At 43.5% G+C, this 25,403-nt stretch overlaps 1 protein-coding gene across 1 annotated transcript in view; it reads left to right on the top strand.

Annotated features, from left to right (window-relative positions):
• fer1l6 (fer-1 like family member 6) overlaps positions 1–25,403 on the top strand; it is a 210,437-nt gene that overhangs the window by 70,924 nt on the left and 114,110 nt on the right. The window contains exons 13-22 of the mRNA XM_056610925.1: positions 158–377; positions 670–778; positions 870–1,170; positions 1,326–1,443; positions 1,582–1,682; positions 1,809–1,911; positions 2,067–2,186; positions 2,749–2,901; positions 3,062–3,233; positions 25,034–25,158. Coding sequence (XP_056466900.1) covers positions 158–377; positions 670–778; positions 870–1,170; positions 1,326–1,443; positions 1,582–1,682; positions 1,809–1,911; positions 2,067–2,186; positions 2,749–2,901; positions 3,062–3,233; positions 25,034–25,158 — 1,522 coding nt within the window. The remainder of the gene's footprint in view (positions 1–157; positions 378–669; positions 779–869; positions 1,171–1,325; positions 1,444–1,581; positions 1,683–1,808; positions 1,912–2,066; positions 2,187–2,748; positions 2,902–3,061; positions 3,234–25,033; positions 25,159–25,403) is intronic.

Below are 25,403 nucleotides of genomic sequence, written 5' to 3'. Positions count from 1 at the left end.
TGTGTTTCTAGGTGTGTTTCCCGGTGTGAATCTAGGTGCGTTTCCAAGTGTGTCTCCAGGTGGGCTCCAGGTGTTTTTTCCAGGTGCGTTTACAGGTTTTGTTACCAGGAGTGCTTCCAGGTGTGTTTCCAGACTCACCTGTGACTTGCTCCTCCAGGGGGCGTGTCTACCTGGAGCTGGCAGTAGAGATCCTGGCGGGGGGGACGGGCTCGGAGCCCAAACTCAGCCGATTGGTCAAACCAAAAGAGTCCAAGGGGGGGAAGAGCGGGGGCAAGGAGGTCAAGACTACTGCAGGTGGAGCAGGAGGAGCAGGAGGAGGGGGGGCTGAGGAGGACAAGGGGAAGGCAGAGGTCTTACCTGCAGAGCCCCCGCCACAGGTAGGGAGAGAGGAGTGTTCACGTGGAGGGAGGGATGGCGATGTAACGTGTTCCTAACGGTTAGCCCTTAACCTCCTAAATGAGGCTCACCTGACAAAGAGGCCCTTGTTAGTGGTTTGTAAAAATGCACTTGTTCATTATTTATCTTATTGATGACCTCATAAGAAGCCGATCGAACAATAGAAAAACATATATGCTGTTCCTATTTGCGCCCCAAGAGGGAGGAATACACAATCTAATCCTAGCAGAATGCATGTGTCAGAGAGAGTGAATGTGGGTTGCTGTGTTTCAGCTGAACGAGGAGGACAAAGAAAGCTTCCTGCTCTTCGGTTGCGTGTTTGAGGCCACGCTCATCGACAGGAAGATTGGAGACAAGCCAATCAGCTTTGAGCTTTCCGTCGGTCAGTTTCTACTCCTTTCTGCTGGGGGTATCTGGTGTCACTATGGGATGTGTTGCTATGGTAACCAAGGCCTGATGCATCCGACTCCCAGGTAACCACGGCAATGTGCTGGAGAACCCCTGCCCGTCGGGTGGGGGCTCCGGGGGCAGCAGGAGGTCTCTCCCGGAGAACCCGGACAGGCTGGCCCCCTCTCCCTCCTCCTCCTCCCCCCTCCTGACTGGGGGGACCCCTGACTCCTATCGCAGGTCTGCGCTGGGTGGATGCACCCCTGATTTTCCAAGGAAGTCTCTGCTAGCTGGGGTGACCCCAGACCCCCCGAGGAGGTGTTCTCCACAGACCCAGACCGACTCCTGCACACCTGCAGAGAAACCCCTCCTTGCCCAGGGAAGCAAGTACGCCATGTTCACCATATACAAACACATAACAAATACAATGTGTGTGTGCGTGTGTATGTTTTATTCATAAGTGCATGTATGTGTGTGTGTTTGTGTGTGTGTGCATGCATGCGTGCGTGCGTGTGTGTGTGTGGGTGTGTGTTTGTGTGTAGGTTCTACCTGCATCTGCCTCTGAGCCAGAAGCCGTGTGTGCAGGTGGTCAGTCTCTGGGAGGACAGAACCTACCGCCTGTTCACCTCCAACCTGCTGGAGAACATTGCTCTGCACCTGGTACACACACACACGCACACACACACACGCACGCACACACGCACAAACAAAGACTAGGCATACATTTAGGAATAGTTCTAAAGACAATTATACTGGTCGTTTTAAAGTCTTGATTGAGTCCTGATTGGGAATCCTCAGGAAAAGGGCGTGACCGAAGCAGCAGAGCTGAACAAGAAGTCAGATCCGGGGGCGGAGCAAATCCTCAAGATTGTTCTCCAAGGCTTTTGTTTCGATGCCAGGTAATCAAACCAACCAATCAGAGTCTGAGAAGTATTAATCATGCTATTTCACTTCTAACACAAGTGTGTGTCTGTGCCTGCATGCATGCGTCCGTGCGTCCTGCATGTGTGCGTGTGTTTGGGTAGGAAGTTCATTGTGACAGTGCAGAGCAAGTTGAAAATGGAGTTGAAGAGAAATCACCTGACTCAACTGGACAGGAAACGACTCACGATGTGTAAACAGGAACTGGTGGGAGGAGCTAACACACACACACACACACTCGCACACAAACACACACACACACACACACACACACACACACACACACACACACCCACACACTCGCACAAGCACACACACACAAATGGACATGTTGTTAGTGGTTAAATTCCATGTGTGTGCAGGAAGGTATTATTGCAGAGGTGGAGGTGATGACCGAGAGGAAGAGGAACTCATCAGGGATAAAAGGTCTGCTGCAGGAGGCCACCAAGCTGTGCAGGCAAATCCAGTTCCTGGTGGAGGAGGTATGTCAGTCTACCTGTCTGTCTCTCTGTTTCAGGAGCTAGGTCTTGAAGGGCACAGTAGAGTCACAGTGAAGCCTGGCTCTGACCAATATCCTGAGCAAGTCCATATTTGAGATGCATTATATATATATATATAAATGTTCCCAGATCCAGATAGTGAGGTCATAAGCTGCGTGGTCAGGCTAACCCATCGCAGGAGAAATGTTCTGACAAATGCACTTACTGTAAGTAGCTCTGGATCAGTGTCCTAAGTGTAATTGTAAAGGAGCAGGTGTAGTTGGGTCCTGGGGGCATGCAACTGTATAAGAGCTTAAAGTGTGGGGGGGGCTAGACTGTTGCATGGGCCCTGACCACCTGGCTGCTGGGCACCCTAGGGGGGGCTGGACATGTTCCCCTGACCACTGGGCCACTGGGGGCCCTAGGGGGGGCTTGACCGTTCCAGGAGCCCTGACCACTCGGCTGCTGGGGGCCCTAGGGTCTTCCTCTCGCTCACCACTTTGTATCTGGTTTAGTGCTGGGACGCCAGGGTCATCCTGTATGACTGTGTATTTTTTGGTTATAGCCTCAGCACACACTGCCAGATGTGTTTGTGTGGTTGCTAAGCAACAACAAGCGAGTGGCCTACAGCCGCCTTAGGGCCAGAGACCTCCTGTTCTCAGGCAACCCTGAAGAGAGAGGGAGGGACTGTGGCAAGATACACACTCTGTTCCTCAAGGTACACACACACACACACACACACACACACACACACACACACACACACACACACACACACACACACACACACACACACACACACACACACACATTGATACTATATAGCTATACTATTGAAATGGTTCTATCCAGATATACTACATTGTGTTTGTGTGTAGTCCCCAGGTAAGCGTTTGGCTCCCTGGTCGGTCCTAGCTAAGCTGGATGTGTACCTTTGGCTGGGCAGCTGCAGTGAGTCTGGACACCTGCTGGAGGACCTCCCTGCAGGGTTCAACCCCATCACAGAGGGCTGGGACCCGCTGGGACCCCCCACGCACCTAGTACCTGCAGGTGAGAGGCACCTGGAACATTCTGGAGTTTTCTCTGGGGCATTAACTGTGGAAAATAATCATTTAAATGCGGTAGGTCAGAATTCTCGTGTGAATTTGCGGGCGTCCCAAACGACACCCCTTAGAATCCAATAATTAAAGTAATATTATTAATATTATTATTATTATTTAATACAATTTAACAAGGTCCAGTTACTAAAAATTCCTTCCAAGAAAGGTCCGAACCTACCACGTCCTAATAGCCTTCTTTTGTCAAATACAATCAACATAGCATATTACCTTATAATTTCAGATGTATTTATTTTCAATTTCCAAATAGCTTACTTTTAACCATGAAAAACTAGTAAGACAAAGTAACACATATTAACATTTCAAGTAAACAAAACAGGTACATTAGGCCTGCAATTCAAGTAAACATAAAAAGTGCATAAGGCCTTCATTTCAAGTAAGCAGAACAGGAACACTGGGCCTACGCTTCAAATAAACACAAAGTGCATAAGGCCTACATTTCAAGTAAGCAAAACAGGTACACCAGACCTACATTTCAAATAAACACAAAAAGAGCATTAGGCCTTCATTTCAAGTAAGCAAAACAGTGTCTCAAGTGGTGTTAGACCCATCTCTTTCTTGTCTTGATGAAACAATCGCACATAAACCAAAAGTTGGGCATTATCCGTTACATCTGAAGACTAATCAATGGCTAAGGATGGGGCACTCTGAACAGCCGCATGAAGCTGTGACAGTGCGTCATCTGATAACATTTCGGATTTTCTAGTTGTCGTTGCAGCTCACATTGGGATTTGCTTTATTTTTTCACACAATTCATCCCTTTGTTTACCTTCAAGTAACGTCTCGGCAGCGGCGTTCAAGCACTCCTTCACAACAGTCGTGTCACTGAAAGTTTTTTTATGTTGCCCCAAAATCCATACAATCTTAAGTGAGCATTCATTTGCACGTTGCTGGCCTGTAAATGAGTGCGTGAAGACACGCGTAGACCTCTCATACTGAGCTCTCAGCTCGGATATTTTCCACGCTCTTACTTCTGACTTCTGGGGATACTTTTCCTCGAAGGATCTGTGTTGGGATTCGTAATGCCGCTTAATATTCCCACTTTTTATCAGCGCCACGGTTTCAACACATAAAAGACACAACAAAGGTTTTGTACTGCCTTGCGAACAAGTATTGGTCAGTCCATTCATCTTTAAAGTGTCTGTTTTTCGGGGTAAACTTTCCTTGTTTTCAAGCAAGCCATTTTCTCATTCCAATTTTCTCTTCCGGTAAACAAAAAATTTGATTGGCTATTTTTTGAGTGACACTATTACGCACATGCCTTGACAGACGGAAGGAGGGGGGGAGTTCGGTGAGTGCATGATCTTCGCTCTGTGAAGATCATTGCTTTTTGCTGTTTTTATGTTGTACTACAGATTATTCTGCCTTTCAATTTGTATTTCAGCGAGAAATGATTTTACTAACATAATCATGCTTTGTATAGTGAAATCATAAAAATAAAAAAATAAAAAACTTTCTTATTATTTTAAATTGGTCATGGGTCCGGATAGGTCCACCGTTTGGAGATGCCTGATCGATGATATAGCTGTGAGCAACAATGTGGGGGTCAAGCAAAATAGGTCTCCATAAATTAATTTCGCTGGACAGACATAATCGTTTAGGTGGCTACATGACGACCGTCTCAGTAATTTCACCTACAATGAAAGCTACTGGCAAATGGTTATCACAATGAAAATACATTGAAGTTGCTTTCTAAGGGCCCGAATAGACTTGCTGTTCACAACGCCCCACTAGGCGTTGATGATGCCCAATTATTTGGGCATCATCAGGATAGGGTCATAAGACTATGAGCCAAGTTTGGTTTGGATACATGAAGGCCTTGCAGAGATATAAGATCACTTCCTGTTTGACGTCCCCCTGAGGTCAATGGTCACCAAATTGTTTGGGTGTCCCCAGAATTATGTCATGAGTCTATGTACCTAGTTTGGCTATGATATGATAAAGAGTTGCTGAGAACAGGCTTAATTACTGTTTGGCGGCTTTGCCGTCAAGTATGATTGGCTGTCACGGCCAAACGGTTTTGAATTTGAAAAAGCTGTTGGACACATTTGTTCAACTTGGTCTGAAGACCATATATGGCAAGTTTCATGAAGATTGGACAGAATTTGTGGCCTGTGGATATGTACTATTGATTTTGACAACTTTCAACATGGCGGCCAAATTCTTATGTTGCCATGAGAAATAATTTATTAGCTACATCGGGTGGTCTGACAGTATCACCAGTCATTGTAAATGAGTTTGTATATACTCATGTGAAGAGAGAGGAGTCAAGCGATTAAAATATTTAATCACGATTAATGTCATACCTCGCGATTAATCACACATTTTTTTATATTCTAAATATCCCTTGATTTCGTGCTGCTAGCCTTTTAGTGAGATCAGAGAGTGTTGAGAAGGACAGTAAGAGAGACCCGTAAGAGAGACTCAGAATATCAAGTAAGAGAGACTCTTACTTGATATAAGAGAGAATATCAAGCCAAGGAAGTGTTTTACACTTCCTTGGCTTTTTGAGTCTTAATGTGCTCTGGTGACTTAGGTCGTTTTGACTGGGGTCCAGCAGGAGTACATTGATCGGGCTCAGCTTGCAGCTTCACCTTAGCCCATAAGGCGAAGCCTAGACGGCGTAGCCTACATGAAATAGAACGATAGTTAACTCTAGTTCTATGATTGTAGGCGTAGCCGTCTAGTTTCCCACCTGCTGTACCCTCCAAATGCTGAAAGAAAAGCGTGGAGGATGAGCGACGGTATACACCGCGTTATATAGACACGATACCGTGGGAAATGTGGGCGGTGCCCACGCTGATAGGTGCATAGTTTGAATTTTCAGGGGACAAGCCCATAAGGCGAAGCCTAGACGGCTACGCCTACAATCATAGAACTAGAGTTATAATAACATAACTATCGTTTTTAAATGAGACGGTCTGGCCTACGGAGCATTTCCATTTTGCGTAACAAGCCGTTAACACCCTTTACCTTGCGTGACGATGTGCCGCTCCTGTCACCTAGCAACCATGCGCGCAGATGGCACTAGGGACGGGGGGGACATGACCCCCTCAGATTCATAGTGACCCCCCCCCCACTTTCCCAACATTGTATTGTATTATAGTACTTAACTGTGTAGCAACTGCAGTAGCTGCTATCATGGCTGTAACACGGGGAATGGGTTAGCCTAGCGATTGTTGTTCTTGCACTTGGTTCTATGAACATCTTTACTGTACCGACAGCGATGTATTGATGCACTTCTTATGACAAATGTACTTATTGTAAGTCGCTTTGGATAAAACCGTCTGCTAAATGCCCTAAATGTAAATGTAAATGTCCCTACATAAGGCGACAAACATCGCCGGAAAAACTGAAGATTAATGTTCCGTTAGTTATACTAATATACGTGCAGCGCACATTGAGAGTCCGGCTTTTGTGTGCTACGACTAATGGTTCGTTCCATTCGTGCATGAATGTTGGAATTTCCGAGCTCCAAGTCCAGAATTTTAATCAGAACCCCCCCCCGTGAAGTCGGATCTCCAACTCGGAAAGTCTGATTAATCTCACCAGCCAGACATATAATTCATGCTATCTTCTACTCACGTAAACAGTAGTTAGTTACATGTTTTGTTGTACGTTTGTGAGGCTTGGAAGCGCTGGGAGCACTCAACTTTGGGGTTAGGTTGTTCCGAGCTCAAAGTTCAGACTTTCAGTGTAAATTGAACACACCCTAAGGCACGACTCTCACTCCCCAGGGTCTTAAAGAGGAAGTTGTAGCTACGCCTGTACCTGTTGCGGTGATCATTGTCTACTATGACAGAGCAGGTGCTTCATGAAGAAACAAAATGAAGAAGAAAAAAACAATCAGTGCGTTTTCTCAAAACACAAACAATGTACGCCTGTTGCCTGTTGACTTTCCCAGATGTGGCAGCTAATCGTTTCGTAATGTTGAGTAGCTAGTGACATTATTAAATGGCATTTGCTCTTACCTGAAGTAGGCTAAATGTGAAATATAAGTATTTTTAGGCCGTAGGTGAATACCTTTAATGTTTTTTCATTTTTATGTATAATCTTATTTTAACTAGAAAATTCCTAAAGACATTTTGAGCTTGCCTGGCTCTGGCCCATATATTAATACCTTGTCATTCTCTTTAGATAGCTACCTAACACAAGCATATTAATACCGTTTCATTCTCTGTAGCTAGCTAGAGATTGTTGATGGTGGTGCCCATATCATTTGCTGAGGCAGAGCACAGTTTTAGTGGGTTACGCAGATTGAAGACATGGTTGCGATCAACCATGCCGCAAAAAATACTCAATGGCATTGCTGTGTGCCATATTCACCGAGAGGATTGACAGACTGGACGGACAAGAAATTGCCCAGAAGTTTGCTCAGGGTAATGAAAGGAGGAGAGATGTTTTTGGGTCCTTCAGTGAGTCTGCTTAGACAGTAAATTGGTTTGGCATTTTTTTCATTTATGTAAATATGTTGTTAACACAAATATGTTGTTAAATAACAGTTTCACCATATATGGCTAGTATTGATCAAGTAGGCCTTTGTTTAACAATGTTCAATGTTGTTTATCCATGATTTCAAATAAGAATTCTCCAATGGCTTTTTAGCCATTGGAAAATCCAATCCAGTTTGGCCGTGAAGGATCCAGCTGGTGGACCCTTCAAATCCGGGAAAAGAAGGCTGTATTTCTCGACCGCATTTGAAGGAGAATTCGAAATGGGACAGCCTTGACGCGCCGCTGTGACACAAGCAGACTTCAAATGCAGCCTTCGAAGTATGCGTCCCCTGAATTGAGACGCAGCCGATGTCATGGGTCTATGGACCAAGTTTGGCTATGATATGTTAAACGGCTGCTGAGAAATTGGCTTAATTCCTGTTTGGCGTCTTCGCGGTCGAATTTGATAGGCTGTCGCGGCTATTTCCGTGAGAAATAATTGAATAGGTAAATGGGGAGGTCTGATAGTATCACCAGACATTGAATCTATTCAATGAGTTTTGTGGCCCATGGTCTGACCCTCATCTTTGCCAAGTTTAGAGATGATTGGACAACATTTGTGATAGGAGATGCATTTTGAAGGTTTTTGACATAAACCAAGATCGCGGAAAATCCATCATGGCGGAAAAACGACGGGATAGGGTGCGTTGAATTCGGCTTGGACCAAGGAATCCAATGATACCTTGTTTGTGAATATTAGATGAATGGGTCAAAAGTTATAAACATGAATGCATGTCCAACTTTGACCTGGTGGTGGCGCTAGAGCTCATGAGCTAGCGACCCCAAACTTTTCACCACGGCGTTCTATGGGCTGCCATAGACTCCCATGGCAGGTAAATAATAAGTATAGCTGTGAGCAGCAATGTGGGGGTCAAGAAGAATAGGACTCTGTAACCTAATTTGGCTGGACAGACATAATCGGTTATGTGTCTACATGATGACCGTCTCAGTGATTACACCAACATGAAAGCTATTGCCAAATGGTTATCACAATGAAAATGCATTGAAGTTGCTTTCTAAGGGCTGAAATAGATTTGCTGCTAACAATGCCCCCATTGAAGTTGTTGATGCCCAATTATTAGGGCTGTAACGATACGCGAATCAAAACCGAAATCGCGACACTCAAAGCCACAAACCTGTCTCGCGCTGTGAGAAGGCAGAAGCGCGATATACGCCCTTTCTAACTCTCCGGTCAAATTGTCGGATTGAACTTTGCTAATAATTTGTCTAAATAATAGTCTGCTGACACCGCCCCATCTTATCGATGCCGTAAGTATGCGAAGAGATGCCCTCTCTGTGATGACAGCTCTCCGTGGCTACGGAGGATTGCATTTCTCCACAGCCGTCGAAGTCCTCATATGCGATATGAACGACGTTTATCCAGAGTGGGCCAAGCGCGAAAAAAATTGCCTGTGTGATCCCTGTCTCTATTGTTTTGTGTAATTTGACTGGCAGTTTGTCTGCTTATAGGTCGGAATGAAGCGGCCACCGATTATTGACAGGATGGGTACTTTATTCTACCGGACTCGTTCGCTTCTTCACTAGACACACACGCTACCACTCACTCGCTGACGTCACTCACACACACACATACGCACACTGCCATTCTCGCGCACACACATCGGCCTACGCTACTCGTAACACTGTGCCTCGTAATTGCGACGTTCATGTTAGACGTTCATGTTTTTTCTACTATCTACTGAAAGTTAGGCTATTAAACATGTTGCATTCTATACGGCCTGATTATGTCATTATTTAAGCTACATAGCCTAATAAGAAGCGCTAATAGGATATTTGACTAAACCAACCAAACTAGTTGAGGGTTTTTGCCTAACCCTGCAAGCATCCTCCCACTGCAATCTTTGGTTATTTATTTATTAATTTAGCTATACTTTAATAGTATTCTTTCTGTTCAAATCTGTTCAGTGTTCCAAATTATTTGTTATTAAATGTTATATTAAGTTAATTGTTATATTAGTGTTGTTTAAATAAAATGCTTTTTAAATTTAAAAAAATCGTGGGATGTATCGAACCGTGGGTCAAAAATCGTGATACAAACCGAATTGTGAGTGGGTGTATCATTACAGCTCTACCAATTATTAATTATTATATCAACAGGATAGGCAGAGATATGAGCTCACTTCCTGTTTGACGTTCCCCTGAGGTCAAAGGTCACCAAATTGTTTGGGTGTCCCCAGAATGATGTCATGAGTCGATGTACCAAATTTGGCAAGAGAATGTCTAATATGAGGAGAATGGGCACTTGCTGGTTAGTTCCGGTTTTCTGGACTGGTTGCAGTAATGATCTCTGTCCACGCGGGGCGCTCGCAGGCGAGTCCAGAATGAATGGGAGCCTATGGGGTTTTACCCTCTTAATCCACTTTTCTCACAATGTAATTTTTTGTCAAGTAATTTGAAAGTTGCGTTCAAAAGGTGGGGCTAAGATAATAAACTCAGCTGAATATCGCAATTTTTAAGGTCACGTATCTGTTCTAAAAAGGCGTTAAAAAATGCGATGACCTCACACATTGTCATACTGTCAGAGGTACTGCTTTACGGCAGTTTCTGAATCACTTCGGCACTTTCGCATCATTCCCTTTTCTCACGATAACACCAGCTGTTGGAGGTAAGGCTTTTTTTTGCTTAATACACGAGTTACAGAGAGTGAGCTAATGTAAAAAAAAGAAATGTGCGAATGTTTTACATATGTATGTTACTTACAGAGTGTTTTTTTTTAATCCTCACTAATGCCGATGATAAAGCTTTTTTTTTTAGTAACGACATCGCTATTGATTTCTATCTAGTGCTAGCTGCTATCAGCTGGCTGGCTGTCGGCTGATTATCTATCTTTCTCCTGAAATAGAAACCTGGATTTGAATCATAATTGTAAGACTGCATTAACTTAGTTTAAATCAGTAAACAATCTCCTAGAGAGCACAGTGTTCTGTTGTACTCCTCCTCATGCCTCTTCCTTTCTTGATCTCTACAGTTGGACCTTGATGCTGTGACAATGGACAAGTCTTCTTCCTCTGTCTTTTTCCCTGCCTCTTTTCAGTATGTTCAGTGTTGTTAAATAATTTCTCATTTTTTTGTTTATTTACTATTAGTTACTGTTCTTATTGTGTTCTTGTTAGTGTGATGTTTGAATAAACTTGCCTGTTGCTATGTTGGTATAATGTTTGTATAATTACTGTTTAAATGTGAGCTAGACCATGTTTCTCATTTAACAAACATGTGTAAACTAGTCTATGTGTTGCAGGGCAGAGACATTTATTTTTGAAAAATAGACAATGACAGATGAAATGATATTGAGCGGGACATTGACTGTATTATTTAAGGTTGCATATCGTACCGTAACACATTGAACATTGAACACAAGAAATTGAAGAAATTCCATTTATACCCATGTACTTTCACCATACATAACTATAAAAAATAAAAGTGCCTGCAGGAAAATATAAATACAGTACGCAAAATTAACTTTGACGGAAAGTCCTCAGATTGTGCTTCAGCTTCAGATGCCATCAATAGGGGTCTCTGGTCGTAATCAGTCACAAGTCCGTCCCTGACCAATCAGCATTCATTAGCAGAATGCTAGCGTGTATGGCCAACAACGGCCCAAACTGTAAGAAATCGAAAGGACATAAGTACTCATTCATTTGACTTTTGAACTATAATCTATATTGAACTTGCGGAATCTACAATAAAATTTGCGATATTTCAACGACAAGCAGGTGAAAGAGATATATTTAGCCGTCTAGCCCCATAGACTCCCATTCAATCTGGACTAGCCCGCGATCACCCCCAGTGGATGTCTAATGGAACTACAACCAAGATCGGTACAATGGGGCATATAGGAAGTGCCCAGGCTCTTCGTAGACGGGCTCTGGTTTGGCTATGATATGATAAAGAGTTGCTGAGAACAGGCTTACTTCCTGTTTGGCGGCTTTGCCGTCGAGTTGTTTTAAGATGATATGACAAAATCTGTGATAGGAGATAGATTTTGAAGGTTTTTGACATAAACGAAGATGGGGGGAAATCAATCATGGCACAAAACGACGACATCGGGTGTGTTGAACTCGGCTTGGACCAAGGAATCCAATGATACCTTGTTTTAGAATATTGGATGAATGGGTCAAAAGTTATAAACATGAATACATGTCCAACTTTGACCTGTTGGTGGTGCTAGCTCATGAGCTAGCGACCTCAAATTTGCTTCATGGGATAATGGGACTGTCTTGAATCAGTGTGCCAAATTTCACAACTTTTGACGACGGCGTTCTATGGGCTGCCATAGACTCCCATGGCAGCATAATAATATAATAATAGAATAGGATAACCTTTATTGTCATTGCACAAGACAACGAAATTTTTTGGAGCAGTCCTCAGTTATATAAATATAAATATGATAAAAATATAAAAAACAACAATATCCAAAATAACGGCAATATATTTATATATGACTTATGTGTTTGACATGATTTAATCGTGAAATCACTTCATGCTGCCTGTAGGCCTTTTTTATAAATTCCAGTGTGGGCTTCAGAATATCAAGCCCGGATGGAATGAGCATGTGGCAGGGCTTCATGCCGAAGCTAGGAGGGCATTTAAAGCCTGGATAGTGTCTGGTAGAGACAGACAGGGACCTTTATTTGAACAGAAGAAACGTGCAAATGCACATTTTAAATATGCACTTCGATACATCAAAAGTAATGAGAACTCGCTGAGGTCTGAGTCTCTGGCATGTAAATTACAATATAAAAACTATAATGATTTCTGGAAAGAGATTAGAGCCATGAACAGTAGTAAATTGCCCTTACCTACAGATATTGAGGGAGCCAGTGGATCAGATGCTATCTGTCAGATGTGGCGACAACACTATAGTGAGTTGTTTAACTGTCATGGGAGGAATAATTATGAGGTTGGATATGTTCATAATAATGAAAATGTGGTTATCAATTCAGAAGAGATACAATCTGCAGTATTGGGTTTAGATGACAACAAAGCTTATGGTGCTGATAAAATAACTGCTGAGCATCTAAAATATGCTAGCAGGAAACTTATTACTCTGCTTTCTATATGTATGACAGGATTCTTAGGCCATGGGTCTCTGCCTGATGCCATTTTACCAGTACTATTAGTGCCGGTTCTTAAGGACAAAGCTGGCAAAATTAACAGCATAGACAATTATAGGCCCATAGCTTTAGCCAGCATTGTTTCCAAAATCTTGGAGAAAATCCTCCTCAGCAGGTTGGAAAAATATATTCTTACCACAGATAACCAATTCGGTTTTAAACGTAAACATGGTACTGATATGTGTATATTTGCCTTAAAGGAAATTTTAGACCGTTAAAATAGCTTGAATTCCACTATCTTTACGTGTTTTATAGGTGCTTCCAAGGCATTTGATCGTGTGAATCATCAGAAACTGTTCCTTAAGCTGCATCATAGAGGAGTGCCTAAAGTCATTATTAGAATCTTAGTCTACTGGTACGCTCATCAGTCTATGCAGGTGAAATGGGGGGATTCTGTGTCAGAACCTTTCTATGTTGGTAACGGTGTACGCCAAGGTGGAATCCTATCTCCTTTTCTTTTTAATGTGTATATGGACAAATTGTCACAGCAGTTGAATGCATGCAATACAGGATGTGTGATTGGCAATAGTCTCATTAATCACCTTATGTATGCAGATGATTTAGTCATATTTTGCCCATATAGTGCTGGCTTACAACAACTTTTGAAGGTTTGTTCCCAATACAGTGTGGAGTTTGATATTCGATATAATGCAAATAAAAGCAATATTATGATTGTCAGAAGCAAAGAAGACAGGAAATTGGTATTTCCTGATTTCTTTTTATCTGGTACTGCTCTTATAGTGTGTGATGATGTGAAGTATTTAGGCCACCATTTTGTTAATGATTTGTCAGATGATAAAGACATTAACAGACAATGCCGTAAGATGTATGGTCAAGCCAATAAGCTTGCACGTAAATTTAACATGTGTTCAACTGCTATAAAGGTCGCGCTATTTAGAGCATTCTGTACCCCGCTATATACTGCCCATTTGTGGCGTGCTTACAGAAAAAGCAATATGAAAAAACTAACTGTGGCTTATAATGACGGAATGCGGATGCTTCTCAGAATACCGAGATGGTCTAGTGCTAGTCAAATGTTTGTAAATGTTGGTGTGCCTACCTGTCATGCTTTAATTAGGAATTTGATGTATCGTTTTATGTGTAGGTTGACGGCATCTGAAAACAGTATTATTCAGGCATTGGTCAAGCCTGGGCTCAGCTCTGTCAGGTTCTCATCCACACTCTTGAGACATTGGAGGGCATGTTTGTATACTGCAAGTGTTGTATGCTGATCTCTTATTTTATGTGTTGTGTTTTATTGTTGTTTTTGTATTGAGTCTATTTTTATACATTGTACTATGGATCTTCATGTGTCCTGAATAAAATCATATATATATATATATATATATATATATATAAATAAAATATATACATAAATAAAATGTTTTCAAAAGTCCAAGGGCCTCATGTACTAAGACTTGCGTGGATTTCATACTGAAACTTGGCGTACGCCAAAACCCAGAAACTGTCTTACGCACAAATAAATTCAGATGTATCAAAGTGTGCGAACGCATGGATCCAAGCACGTTTCTTTTGTACATCTCAATCAACGTGGAATTGAGCGCACATGCCGAGGTGCCAAACTCCTCCCTGTCCACGCCCTCATTTAAATATGCAATTTTATTTAAATAGGCCTCTGGACCTGAGATTCACCTCTTAATCCGATCACCTAGGACCATGAACAGAGGCAAAAAACGAAACTTCACGGAGTCCGAGCTCGAGATTTTGCTCCACGAGGTAGAAATGCGCAAGCATATGCTATTTGGAACCCTGTCAACAGGGATAAATGCAAAACAAAAGAGAAGTGAGTGGGAGCGTGTTTGCGAGGCCGTCAATGCAGTGGGGTCTCAGCAGCGTACACACTCTGAAATTAAAAAAAAGTGGTCAGACCTCAAGGTGGAGGTGAAGCGGAGGGTTTCTGCCCACCGCCGAAGCGTGACCGCAACAGGTGGGGGGACGGGAGTGGGGGAACTCTCCCCCTTCGATTTGAGAGTGGCCGCTTTGATCGGTGACACAGCTCTCACCGGAGTGGTGGGAGCCCATGAAGGGGACACCGATCATCCCCAAGGTAAATATGCTGAAGTCATAAATGCTGTGATTATACTGGTCATACAATTGGCTGCTTGCAATACACATAAGTCGTGCGTGAAGATGCCAGGATATTAAAGACTTTGACTCGTGTTTATTAACTTACATTTTTTATTTTTGAATAGACAAGCAAGGAGAGGGCACGGATTGCTCCGTCGGCCCCGGCGTCTCCTCCGTCGGCCCCGGCGTTTCCTCCGTCGGCCCCGGCGTCCCCAGCGCCCTTCGGATTTGACCATTTGCGATGTCCTCTAACAACGCTAACGCAGCCATTTTTAAAACAATTTTCTTCATCCATTGCGCATGCTTTTATAGCCACCCATATAATTGCAAGGTGTGTTAATTGTTCATTAGTGTGTCTCTGATGTGCAAATCACTCTGATGAGTCATTGTTTTCACCTTTTTTCCCAGTTTCCCAGCGTCACCTCTAAGTGTCGCCAAAGGAACAATAGCTGTAGAAACGTGCGTACGACAGCTCTGGAGCTGGCGTGGGGACCGCACATTTTTACGGTCATTTCACGTTTTGTACATCTGAACGTGAGCGTGGAAAAGGACGTACGCCACGTTTTTGTGTGTACGCAACCTTAGTACATGAGGCCCCAAGTCCTTAAGTGTCGATAGTGCAATAGTGCAATCATGAGTGCTTGAGATGGGGAGTATCAGTTTGGCAGTAGAGTGGGAGTAGAGTTCAGTAGTGTCACAGCTCTATGGTAGAAGCTGTTTTGCAGTCTTGTTGAGCGGGCGCTCAGTGTCCTGCTGTCTCTAATGCCGCGTTTCAACTGCAGGGTGCGGTACGGTTCGGTTCGCAAAGGTGCGGTACGGATTGCGTTTCCGCTGCCAAAAGTGGGCTTGATCCGGACTAGAGCCGTCCTCGTTTTGCCCTTGTCTTCAGTACTCCTCCGTGGGGTACTAAGACGCCTGAAAGGGTGCCGGAAAATTCGAGCTACACACCCCCTCCGTTGATTGGTCGACAGAATCGTCACTTCCGGGCGACGTGGGGATAAAAACAAACATACAGTAGCCTCCAAACTTTCGTCAAACAAAGCTTGCATTCGGAAGTTGATTAACTGCCATATGAAAAGCATAAAGGCCAGGAACTGTTGCTGGACGACTTCCATGGTAGCTCTTGGTTTAATGTTGTCGCGTTCAACTTTTCCATTGTTTTTATTGAGCAGGCTACACTGTGTCGCGCTGCTATGATGTCACGATGTTTACGTAGCTGCCGCGGCGATCGACATCCGGCCTACCATAAAGGGTACTGTCGGCGGTGGAAAAGCGACCTTGGAACTGAGCTGGGCTATACCGCCCCCTCCCTACCGGACTGAGGCGAACCGAACCGTACCGCACCCTGCAGTGGAAACGCGGCATAAGGCTTTGTCTCAATTCAGGGGACGCATCCTTCGAAGGACACGCTCTATGAAGGTGTGGCCTTCGTAGACTGTGAAGGCCGGACCGTAGGCCGAACAAACGTTTTTAAATGAGATGGTCTGCCCTACGGAGCATTTCAAGTTTGCGTAACAAGCCGTTAACACCCTTTACTTTGCCTGATGACGCGCCGCTCCTGTCACCTAGCAACCCTGACAGCTGCGGTTTAAACCGGACGGCGCAGGAGAATTATGGAGCCGTTTTATATAACCCATTCAGAGATGTCCACTTTCACGTGGATGTCCACTTCTTACTTTATTCTTACTTTTATTTTATGGTATTTTATTTTTTATAACCTTATCTTCCATGCTTGTAATTTCTATTTGTACCGAGCACCTGGAACAAAACAATTTCCCCCCGGGGATCAATAAAGTTTTCAGATTCTGATTCGGTTATATAATAATTATAGAAAATATAACGTTAATTAGTTTAACGTTAAATGGCTCGTGTTAATGAAATTGATGTTTTTACATAGTTTTGTCATTGAATATGTAATTTGCTGCAACTGCCGCTTCCGCTCTCTCTAACGCCATTTCTGAAAAAATCCAATGCGCAATGAATCTCGGGATACGTTCGGCCGTGAAGGATACATCGGTGTATCCTTCAAATCCGGGAAAAGAAGGCTGCATTTGAAGGCCGCATTTGAAGGAGCCTTCGAAATGGGACAGCCCTTGACGCGTTGCAGTGACGCAATCGCCCTTCGAATGCACCCTTCGAAGGATGCGTCCCCTGAATTGAGACACAGCCTAAGGATGCCCTTGACCCTCCGAGTATTGCGGGTCTGGTAGATGTCCTCCAGTCTGGGGAGCTGGGTGCCGGTGATCCTCTCAGCAGTCTTTATGATGCGCTGGAGAGCTTTCCTGTCGTCTGCGGTGCAGCCAGATTACCATACGGTGATGCAGTATGTGAGAACTGACTCGATGGCTGACCTGTAGAAGCTCACCAGCAGCTTTTGTGGGAGACGTGCCCTCTTCAAGCACCTCAGGAAGTGAAGCCTTTGAAGTCCTTTCTTGGCCGTCGCGGTGATGTTGACGGTCCAAGTCAGGTCGCGGCTGATGTTGACCTCGAGGTACCTGATGTTCTGCACAACCTCCACTTCTCGCCGTCGATGTTGATGGACGAAGGGCTTCGTCTTCCTCCTGAAGTCCAGGATCAGCTCCTTGGTTTTTGCCGCGTTGAGGATGAGGTTGTTCTTTTGGCTCCAGCTCACCAGGTTCTCTGTCCTGTAGGCAGCTTTGTTGTTGCTCAAGATCCTGCCTACCACCAAGGTGTCGTCTGCAAACTTTAATATGGTGTTGGCCTCGTGGGTAGGTTTGCAGTCTTGAGTGTAGAGCGGGGGTCATTAACAGGTGGACCACGGTCCGGGTCCGGACCCAGACGCCGTCCTTTACGGACCCGGACCTATAGTCAATAAATTATTCAAGTGTTTTTAATTTTGACGGGCGCTTCTATTTTGACCGGCGCAGCGTTTCTAGACTGGTTTAGCGAATCAGGAAATCCACTGACCAATTGCATTCAAGTTCAGCCATCCAAAGTGATGCTACTCAGCCAATCGAATCTGTGCATTCCCGGCGCAGGCTGACTGGCTTACAGTGAGCCAGTGAGCGATCATGCGAGAGATGACAGAGAGAAGTTCGAGAATTACAGAGAAAGAAGTCAGATTAGAGTGAGTAATACAGCGGGAGAAGGCAGATAAGACAGCGGGAGAAGAGTGAGAAAGACAGCGGGATAAGAGTGAGACAGAGAGCGGGAGAAGAGTGAGACAGAGAGCGGGAGAAGAGTGAGACAGAGCGGGAGAAGAGTGAGTAATACAGCTGGAGAAGAGTGAGTAATACAGCGGGAGAAGAGTGAGAAAGACAGCGAGAGAAGAGTCAGTAATACAGTGGGAATAGAGTGAGTAATACAGCGGGAAAAGAGTGAGTAATACAGCGGGAGAAGAGTGAGAAAGACAGCGGGAGAAGAGTCAGTAATACAGTGGGAGAAGAATGAGTAATACAGCGAGACAGAAAAGAGACAGACAGAGTGAGCCGAAGGCAGAAAAAGAACTACACATGGCGCTCTCTAAGAAGAGAAAAGTGGACAGCAAAAACAGCTTTCAACCCAGAATGGACAGACTCATTCATGTTTATTCTTCCCAATGGAAACAAAAAAAAACAGTCTCATATGCTCACAGACAGTGGCACTTATAAAAAGTGCCAACGTGAAACAGCACTATGAGACAAAGCACAAAGTAGTTTTTCACCAAACATACCCACTCAAGTCTGAACTGCGGTCACAGAAAATAAGCATTCTCAGAGCCCAATATGAACAATCCACCCGGATCTTGACCCAGGGGCGTAGCCATCATTTCAGAAGTGAGGGGGACAAATTGTTCAGAGGTCTATTGAGTGATTTATCATCCTCTCGCATTCAGTTGCACCTCTACTTAGTGGCTACCTAACCACAAACAGCACAGCACCAGGGGACCAACTTTAGTTCTTTAAAATTATATACTACCAAAATCTAAAGTCAAAATCTAAAGCTGCCAAACTCTGGTTGAGTTGACACAGAATGACCCTCGAGCATCTACAGGATAAGTAGCCAGATAATTAAGTGCCAAATGACAACACTGAACACGAAAAGTTCTGTAAAACACCATTCCTGTTTCAAATTATCAGCACCAAAATGGAATTGAAGTGACAAGGTAACATGGTAATAAGCCACATAATTTAATTTAATGGCAAGAAGTGACAAGTGAAAGTGAAGATGTAGCTATTTTACATTTGCCGTCGTCAACTATGACAGCACAGATGTGCGAAATTAATCAAGGCTAAGACCAGTGGCGGCTGGTGATCAAAAATGTTGGTGGGGCACAGTAATAGACAGGGGGTCTTGGGTTCCCCTCCCCCCCTAAATTTTTTTGGGATTTAAATAGATTTGAATTCCTGTATTCCGATTCATTTTGGGGATGGCCACTACCTATTTACCTACTATTCATTCAGATTCATAGCCTACATCCTGACTTGCAGGGCCTGGACAAGCTTACACTGCATATACAGACCTACTTTATGGCCATTCCACCAGCCATTGCTATTTGACCCATTGTTGTTATTCTGATATTGAGACAAATCATGATCACTGTCCTATAGTGTCCATTTTTGGTGAGTCTCAATGTCTACTTCAAATGCAGTTAGAAATATGAGACAGTTGCTTCATTTCGTTTATATGCTAGAGGCTGAAAGATTAAATTAATATGTAACTTACTTGCTCCACTGACTGTACCTATATGGTATGACCTATACCTGCTTTCTTTGAAACACAAATAATGCAGTAGTACAATAATATCTGCAAATAAATAAACAAAAAGTCTCTTTGAAATTAAATATAAACTACATATTTAAACATCAATGTCAGTATTTACCTTTTGAACTAAGGGAATCAAAGGCTACAGGCTCTTCTGAATAACTATATTACAAAATAATATTTTCAGTTCTAGATTTCTTTTAGAGCCGTAGAAACAATAATATAATAAAAATGAAATAATGGTTAGATTAACTAAAAAGTAATAAAGTTTCGATGTTGATCATCTTCTACAGTTAAATAACTGATGTTAATATTTGTGGCCCTTCTTTGGACCTTGGGTGACGTCTGGCCACATTTATTATTCATTTATTAGACTTTATGTATTTTTCAAACTTAGCATGGACGGTTGTTGTGCTTACTTTAGAATAATATAAGTAAAAAAGTATTTTGCAGTAAAACAACTCTTAAGAGTACAATTTATCCAAAAAGTTTCTCAAGGAAATGTAACAGAGTAATTGTCACTAGTTACTATCACCTGCACCTAGCAAGCGATTTAACATAGGTAACAGTTAAAGGGATACTTCACCCATTTAGAACCGGCGTTCTATCATTATAAAATCGCTATTGTAATATAAATAAATATATAAATAAATATCAGTCTAAACCAGTCTCCCCTTGGCCCATTTTTTCTCATCTCATTTTCTCCCGAAATGACGTCAAATGACGTTTGACGTCATTTCGGGAGAAACCTCTTGTCCCGCTAGAAGGGCCGAGGACTACAACACACTTTTGGTGGAAACATTTTCAACCAATAAGGAATGAGAGGGGGCGGGAGCTCGCATACTGAGGGGGAATGAGGGGGACGGGAGACCGACAGGTGGGCGGGGCAGCGAGCGCAATGCACTGTGGTAGTTGTAGGTTTTCTTACTTTGAACCAGAGAGACCATGAAAACACTCTTTCTGCCTTTTTTCAGGCTAGGATGAACCGATTTAAAAAAATTTCACATTTATAATACATTGAATTATTTAATTCATAAAACCTTCATATTCCCACCGGTGAAGTATCTCTTTAACAATTGTTACCTAGCTTAACTTGATATATTGACATCTATTAGTCAGTCATCATTTAGTTTAGTTTGTTTGGCAAAAACAAGGTAACGTTTTTTGTCTCTTGGCTGCTGGTTTGCTGAACATGCTTTAAACAGATCTGAATCAACGTCTCTGTGATTGAAATTACAACACGACAGCGGTGTTTGCCGCCTGCTCATGGTGCGTTCAAAGGCGGCTCGGAAAGACGTGTTTCCACATGTTAAAAATGAATTGAATGGTTGTAATGGCTGTAAAAAGTGCGGGGGTCAGATGGCACAGATGCGGGAAGTGCGGGGGACATGTCCCCCGCGTACCCCGCGTCCGCTACGCCCATGTGACTTGACCCATTCATTCACTGCCCAATAACGTGCTAATGAATGTTCCCTCAGTCACTTGTATTTTGGGTCAACACAAAAAGCCTTTTACTGATGGAGGGGTTGTCAATGAGTGCATGAGTAAAGGAGCTGAAACCTTACTCGAGGGGAAACAGCGAAGAGCTTTTTGACAAAATAAACCAAATGCCCATGTCAGCATCATCAGCCACAAAGAAAATTGAAATGTTAACCCACCATTACCTGTGTATTTTCACCATTTTGATTTTAAATGCAGCCCTTCATTTCCTTGAAGAGATTAGTTTCAGTGGAGTCAGTTGAACCTCCTTAAATAATACATCTTCAGTATTATCTGTATAATTGTGACAATAAATATATTCAAATGTTTTTGAATTGTTCTTCCCATATTGATCTGACAGTCAGTTGTTGATTACATGCATACGTTGATACAACTACTAGGCTACTTCAATATCACACTGAATCATAACGCAAGTTAGACATTATGATGTTCCGGACCTTTGCTTGAGGACATTTTCTCTAACTGGATCTATTTTAATTTCTGTTGAATACCCCTGGTGTAGAGGGAGAAGAGGAAGGGGCTCAACACACAACCCTGTGGTGCACCGATGTTCAGAATTATGCTGGAGGAAACCTGTCTCCCCATTTGCATAGTCTGTGGTCAGCCGGTGAGGAAGTACAGGGGCCTCATTTATCAACCGTGCGTCGAAAAGGATCTAAATTCTCTTACGAAGGAAATTTAGGATGTGCTTAAGAACAAAAAAATCGGTATTCATCAATTTATCAGTAAGTCATCAATCTTGATAAATCCCACCTGTTCTTAAGTACCATGCTCGTTCACGCTCAGACAATTTGCATTCAGAAATGCCTCCAATTAACCATATATGGTCGCAAGTTCGCAACGCATCCCTTTATTAACCATGTGAATGTGTTTTACCACTCACCGCTACAATGGCAAAGGGGGCAAAGAAAAGAATCTTCTCCAACACAGAAATGGAAACCCATGTAAACGTCCATTGCACGTTGACAGGATGAAACCCCTTTCTGTTAACATAGTTAAATTCGTTAGTTGACGGTGCTTTTATGGCTATGTGGGTGCAATCTATGGCTCCAATTATGTTTGGGAATCCGGCGATGGCCTGAAAGCCCCATTAGATTTCGGTATCACTGTAAGGGAACTGGATGTAGTTCGGGGCCAGGGAAATAATTGCGTCCAACACCGCCGGCATGGTCCTACTGATCGATGGCTGGGAAATGCTGGATATGTCTCCAACCTCACGCTGAAATGTGCCGGTAGCTAAAAATCCCACGGTGGAGAGGAGTTGGATATGCACAGGGAAATGAACCCGGTGCCTTATCTAATAATATCTTATCTAATGATAAGGCCCCGTCCACATGAGTGAAAACAAAAATTTCTCCTCTGTTTTACTTGTCAGCGTTTCAGGAATTTCTCCATAAAGACTGACTCATTGCAAAAATGCGTCTAGCTGTGGAAACGCTGTAGTACATATTCAAGGCCACTGTATGGCGCTGGTTCTCCACCAAAAAAAAGAATAAGACGAGGCTTTATCTGCCGTTATTTGAACGTTAGATTAATGTTACTAATTCCATGATATGATATTTTGATGATGTTATCAATGACTTTTGAACGTTTTCCATAATAGACACACACTAACACAGACATATCACAGTCAACTGAAAATAGTTATTATGCAGGAGAGGATTCGTGTGTACATATTAAACCGGCATTTTAGCATTATCTAAGCTCCCGACTTGCCTTGTTAGCAAGCTAACCATGCAGTGTTAAAGTTACATCGCTAATATAACTTACAACGTTGTATGTGTATGAGAAAGACGTTGAATTTCCAACAACTATTTTAATAAATCTTAATTTTATGTTCAATACTTACATTAATCAAATGGCGCTGATGGTTGACGAAATTTCAAAAGAATGGAAAAACGTCAGTATTATTTAAGCTCCCGACTTGCCTTGTTAGCAAGCTAACCATGCGGTGTCAAGTTACATGGCTACCATCACTTTGCGTTGTACGTGTATGAAAAACATGTTGAATTTCCAACAAATATTTTAATAAATCTTAATTTTATGTTCAATACTTACAATTAATCAAATGGCGCTGATAGTTGGCGAAATTTCAAAAGAATGTAGTAGAAATGGGTAGATTCTAGGGGTGTAACGGTGCACGTATTTGTACCGAACCGTCACGGTACAGGCACTTGCGGTTACAGAGGTGTACCGCGGTTCGTAAATGTGGCGTAGGCTACATAGCTTTAATATGGCGGATGTAAAGGATTGTTTTGCGATGCAGACTTTAAAACTTGAAGTCGGAGTTCCACCCGGACCGTTTAGCCAAATGCCGCTTTTCCACCGCACATGTAGCTCGACTCAACACGACACGACTCGACACGACTCGACACGGTAGCAGCGCGGGTCCTTTTCCACCGCCAATAGTACCTCCGGGACGTGGGCGGGGTCGGCTGCGCGAAAGGGCCGTGACGTATTTTTGTACGCGACGCAAACAACACCTACGTAACCCACACATGGACAGAACCCACATAACAACAATGGAGAACATCGATGCGATGGTATTCGTGTTCGTATTATTAGCTGGCATGTTGAAGAAGTGGAATATGTTGGCTGCGGCGCTGCTATGGCTGTTACCAGCATGGTTGCCATGTCGCTCTCGTGACTTCGTCACACTCTCTGGCCAATCAGTGGCCGGCCGTCTGCCGACGTCACCTTTTAGCATCGGCTCAGCCGCTTGGAACCTAGAGCGAGGCGGTACTAGAAAAAGCAGCCACTTCAGGTACCAGATACCATGTTTTCGCGGTGGAAACGCAAAAAAGGCGAGCTGAGTCGAGTCGAGTCGTGTCGAGCTGGTACCATGCAGTGGAAAAGCGGCAAAAGTATACTACTCTGACTCTGTAATCCGCTCAGCAGCTCTCCGTCGGGATGTCGGATATGCAATGCAATTCGCCGCCCGATCTATCTTATATGTTGACTACAGCGTTGTAAATAAACTTCCAAAGCTTTTCAAATCTTATTTGGTGTTTTATTGCTCCTTAAGGTGCAAAGTAAACAATGTACAAAGTAATTAAGGTGCAAAGTCAAACCGGAGAAGTGATTCAGGGAATTATTTTGTTCGAGGACCAATCACAGCCCTTGCCGTCTCCATTGCATCCATGGCGTCGACGGATAGTTAAAAAACATTGGATGAAGCTGATCTGGATTTATGTGGAAATGTTGGTAATGTGAGCTAGGTGAACATGACAAACTAAAGCATTTTTCGGAATAATACATTTAAAAAAAAATAATAATGCAGTAAAAAATGAAGTAGAAGCAACTTCTCTGCTTAAAAGGGAGTCAGTTGATGGTGGTTTGGGCATCTGGGGAGGATGCCCACTGGGTGCCGTCTGGGGAAGACTCAGGATTAGGTGGAGAGATTATATCTCAACACTGGCCTGGGAACGCCTCGAGGTCCCCCTTCAGAGCTGATCAATGTGGCCCGGGAAAGGGAAGTCTTGGGTCCCCTGCTAATGCCGTGACCGACCCCAGATAAGCGGTCTTGAAGATGAGGATGAGGGGTTTTGGAATGAAAATAGAAAAGTCTTTAAGCATAAAAATTCTTCTCAGTCTGTGTTAAAGACAGACTGCTGAGGCTCTGTATTTGCCATGAACCCATCAGACCATATAATGACCGGATCTCTGGGTAGCATTGTGTAACAATGTGTAGCACTGCTACTTCCTCTTTGTGTCTGAATACTTAAACACAAACACAGACCATATTGACGGTGGACCCTGAACTGATCCAGAAGGTTCTCATCATACTCACTTATCGTATCGTGTGTCTTCAGGCCAGCATGAGTTCCAGCTGCGATGCCACATGTACCAGGCCAGAGGGCTCATCGCCGCAGACACCTCTGGCCTGTCTGACCCCTTTGCCAGGGTCACCTGTCTGTCCACCTGTCTCACTACTAACGTAAGCTGCCTCTCTGCCTGTCTCACCTGTCTTATCTGCCTGACTGTCCACCTGTCCTTCTATCTACCTGTCTTCCCTGTCTACCAGTCTCTCCTTTCTACCTGTGTCATCTATCTACCTGTCTAACCTGTCTACGTATCATCTATCTTCCTGTCCCACCGGTCCAGCTGTCTACCTGTCCCACCTGTCGCATCTATCTACCTGTCTCATCTATCAATCTGTCTCACCCGTCCCACCTGTCTCAA

The sequence above is a fragment of the Gadus chalcogrammus genome, chromosome 16 (assembly GCF_026213295.1).
Source record: "Gadus chalcogrammus isolate NIFS_2021 chromosome 16, NIFS_Gcha_1.0, whole genome shotgun sequence".
NCBI lineage: Eukaryota > Metazoa > Chordata > Actinopteri > Gadiformes > Gadidae > Gadus > Gadus chalcogrammus.
Note: the sequence above shows the minus strand (reverse complement) of the source record. Positions and strands in the feature narration are given on the sequence as shown.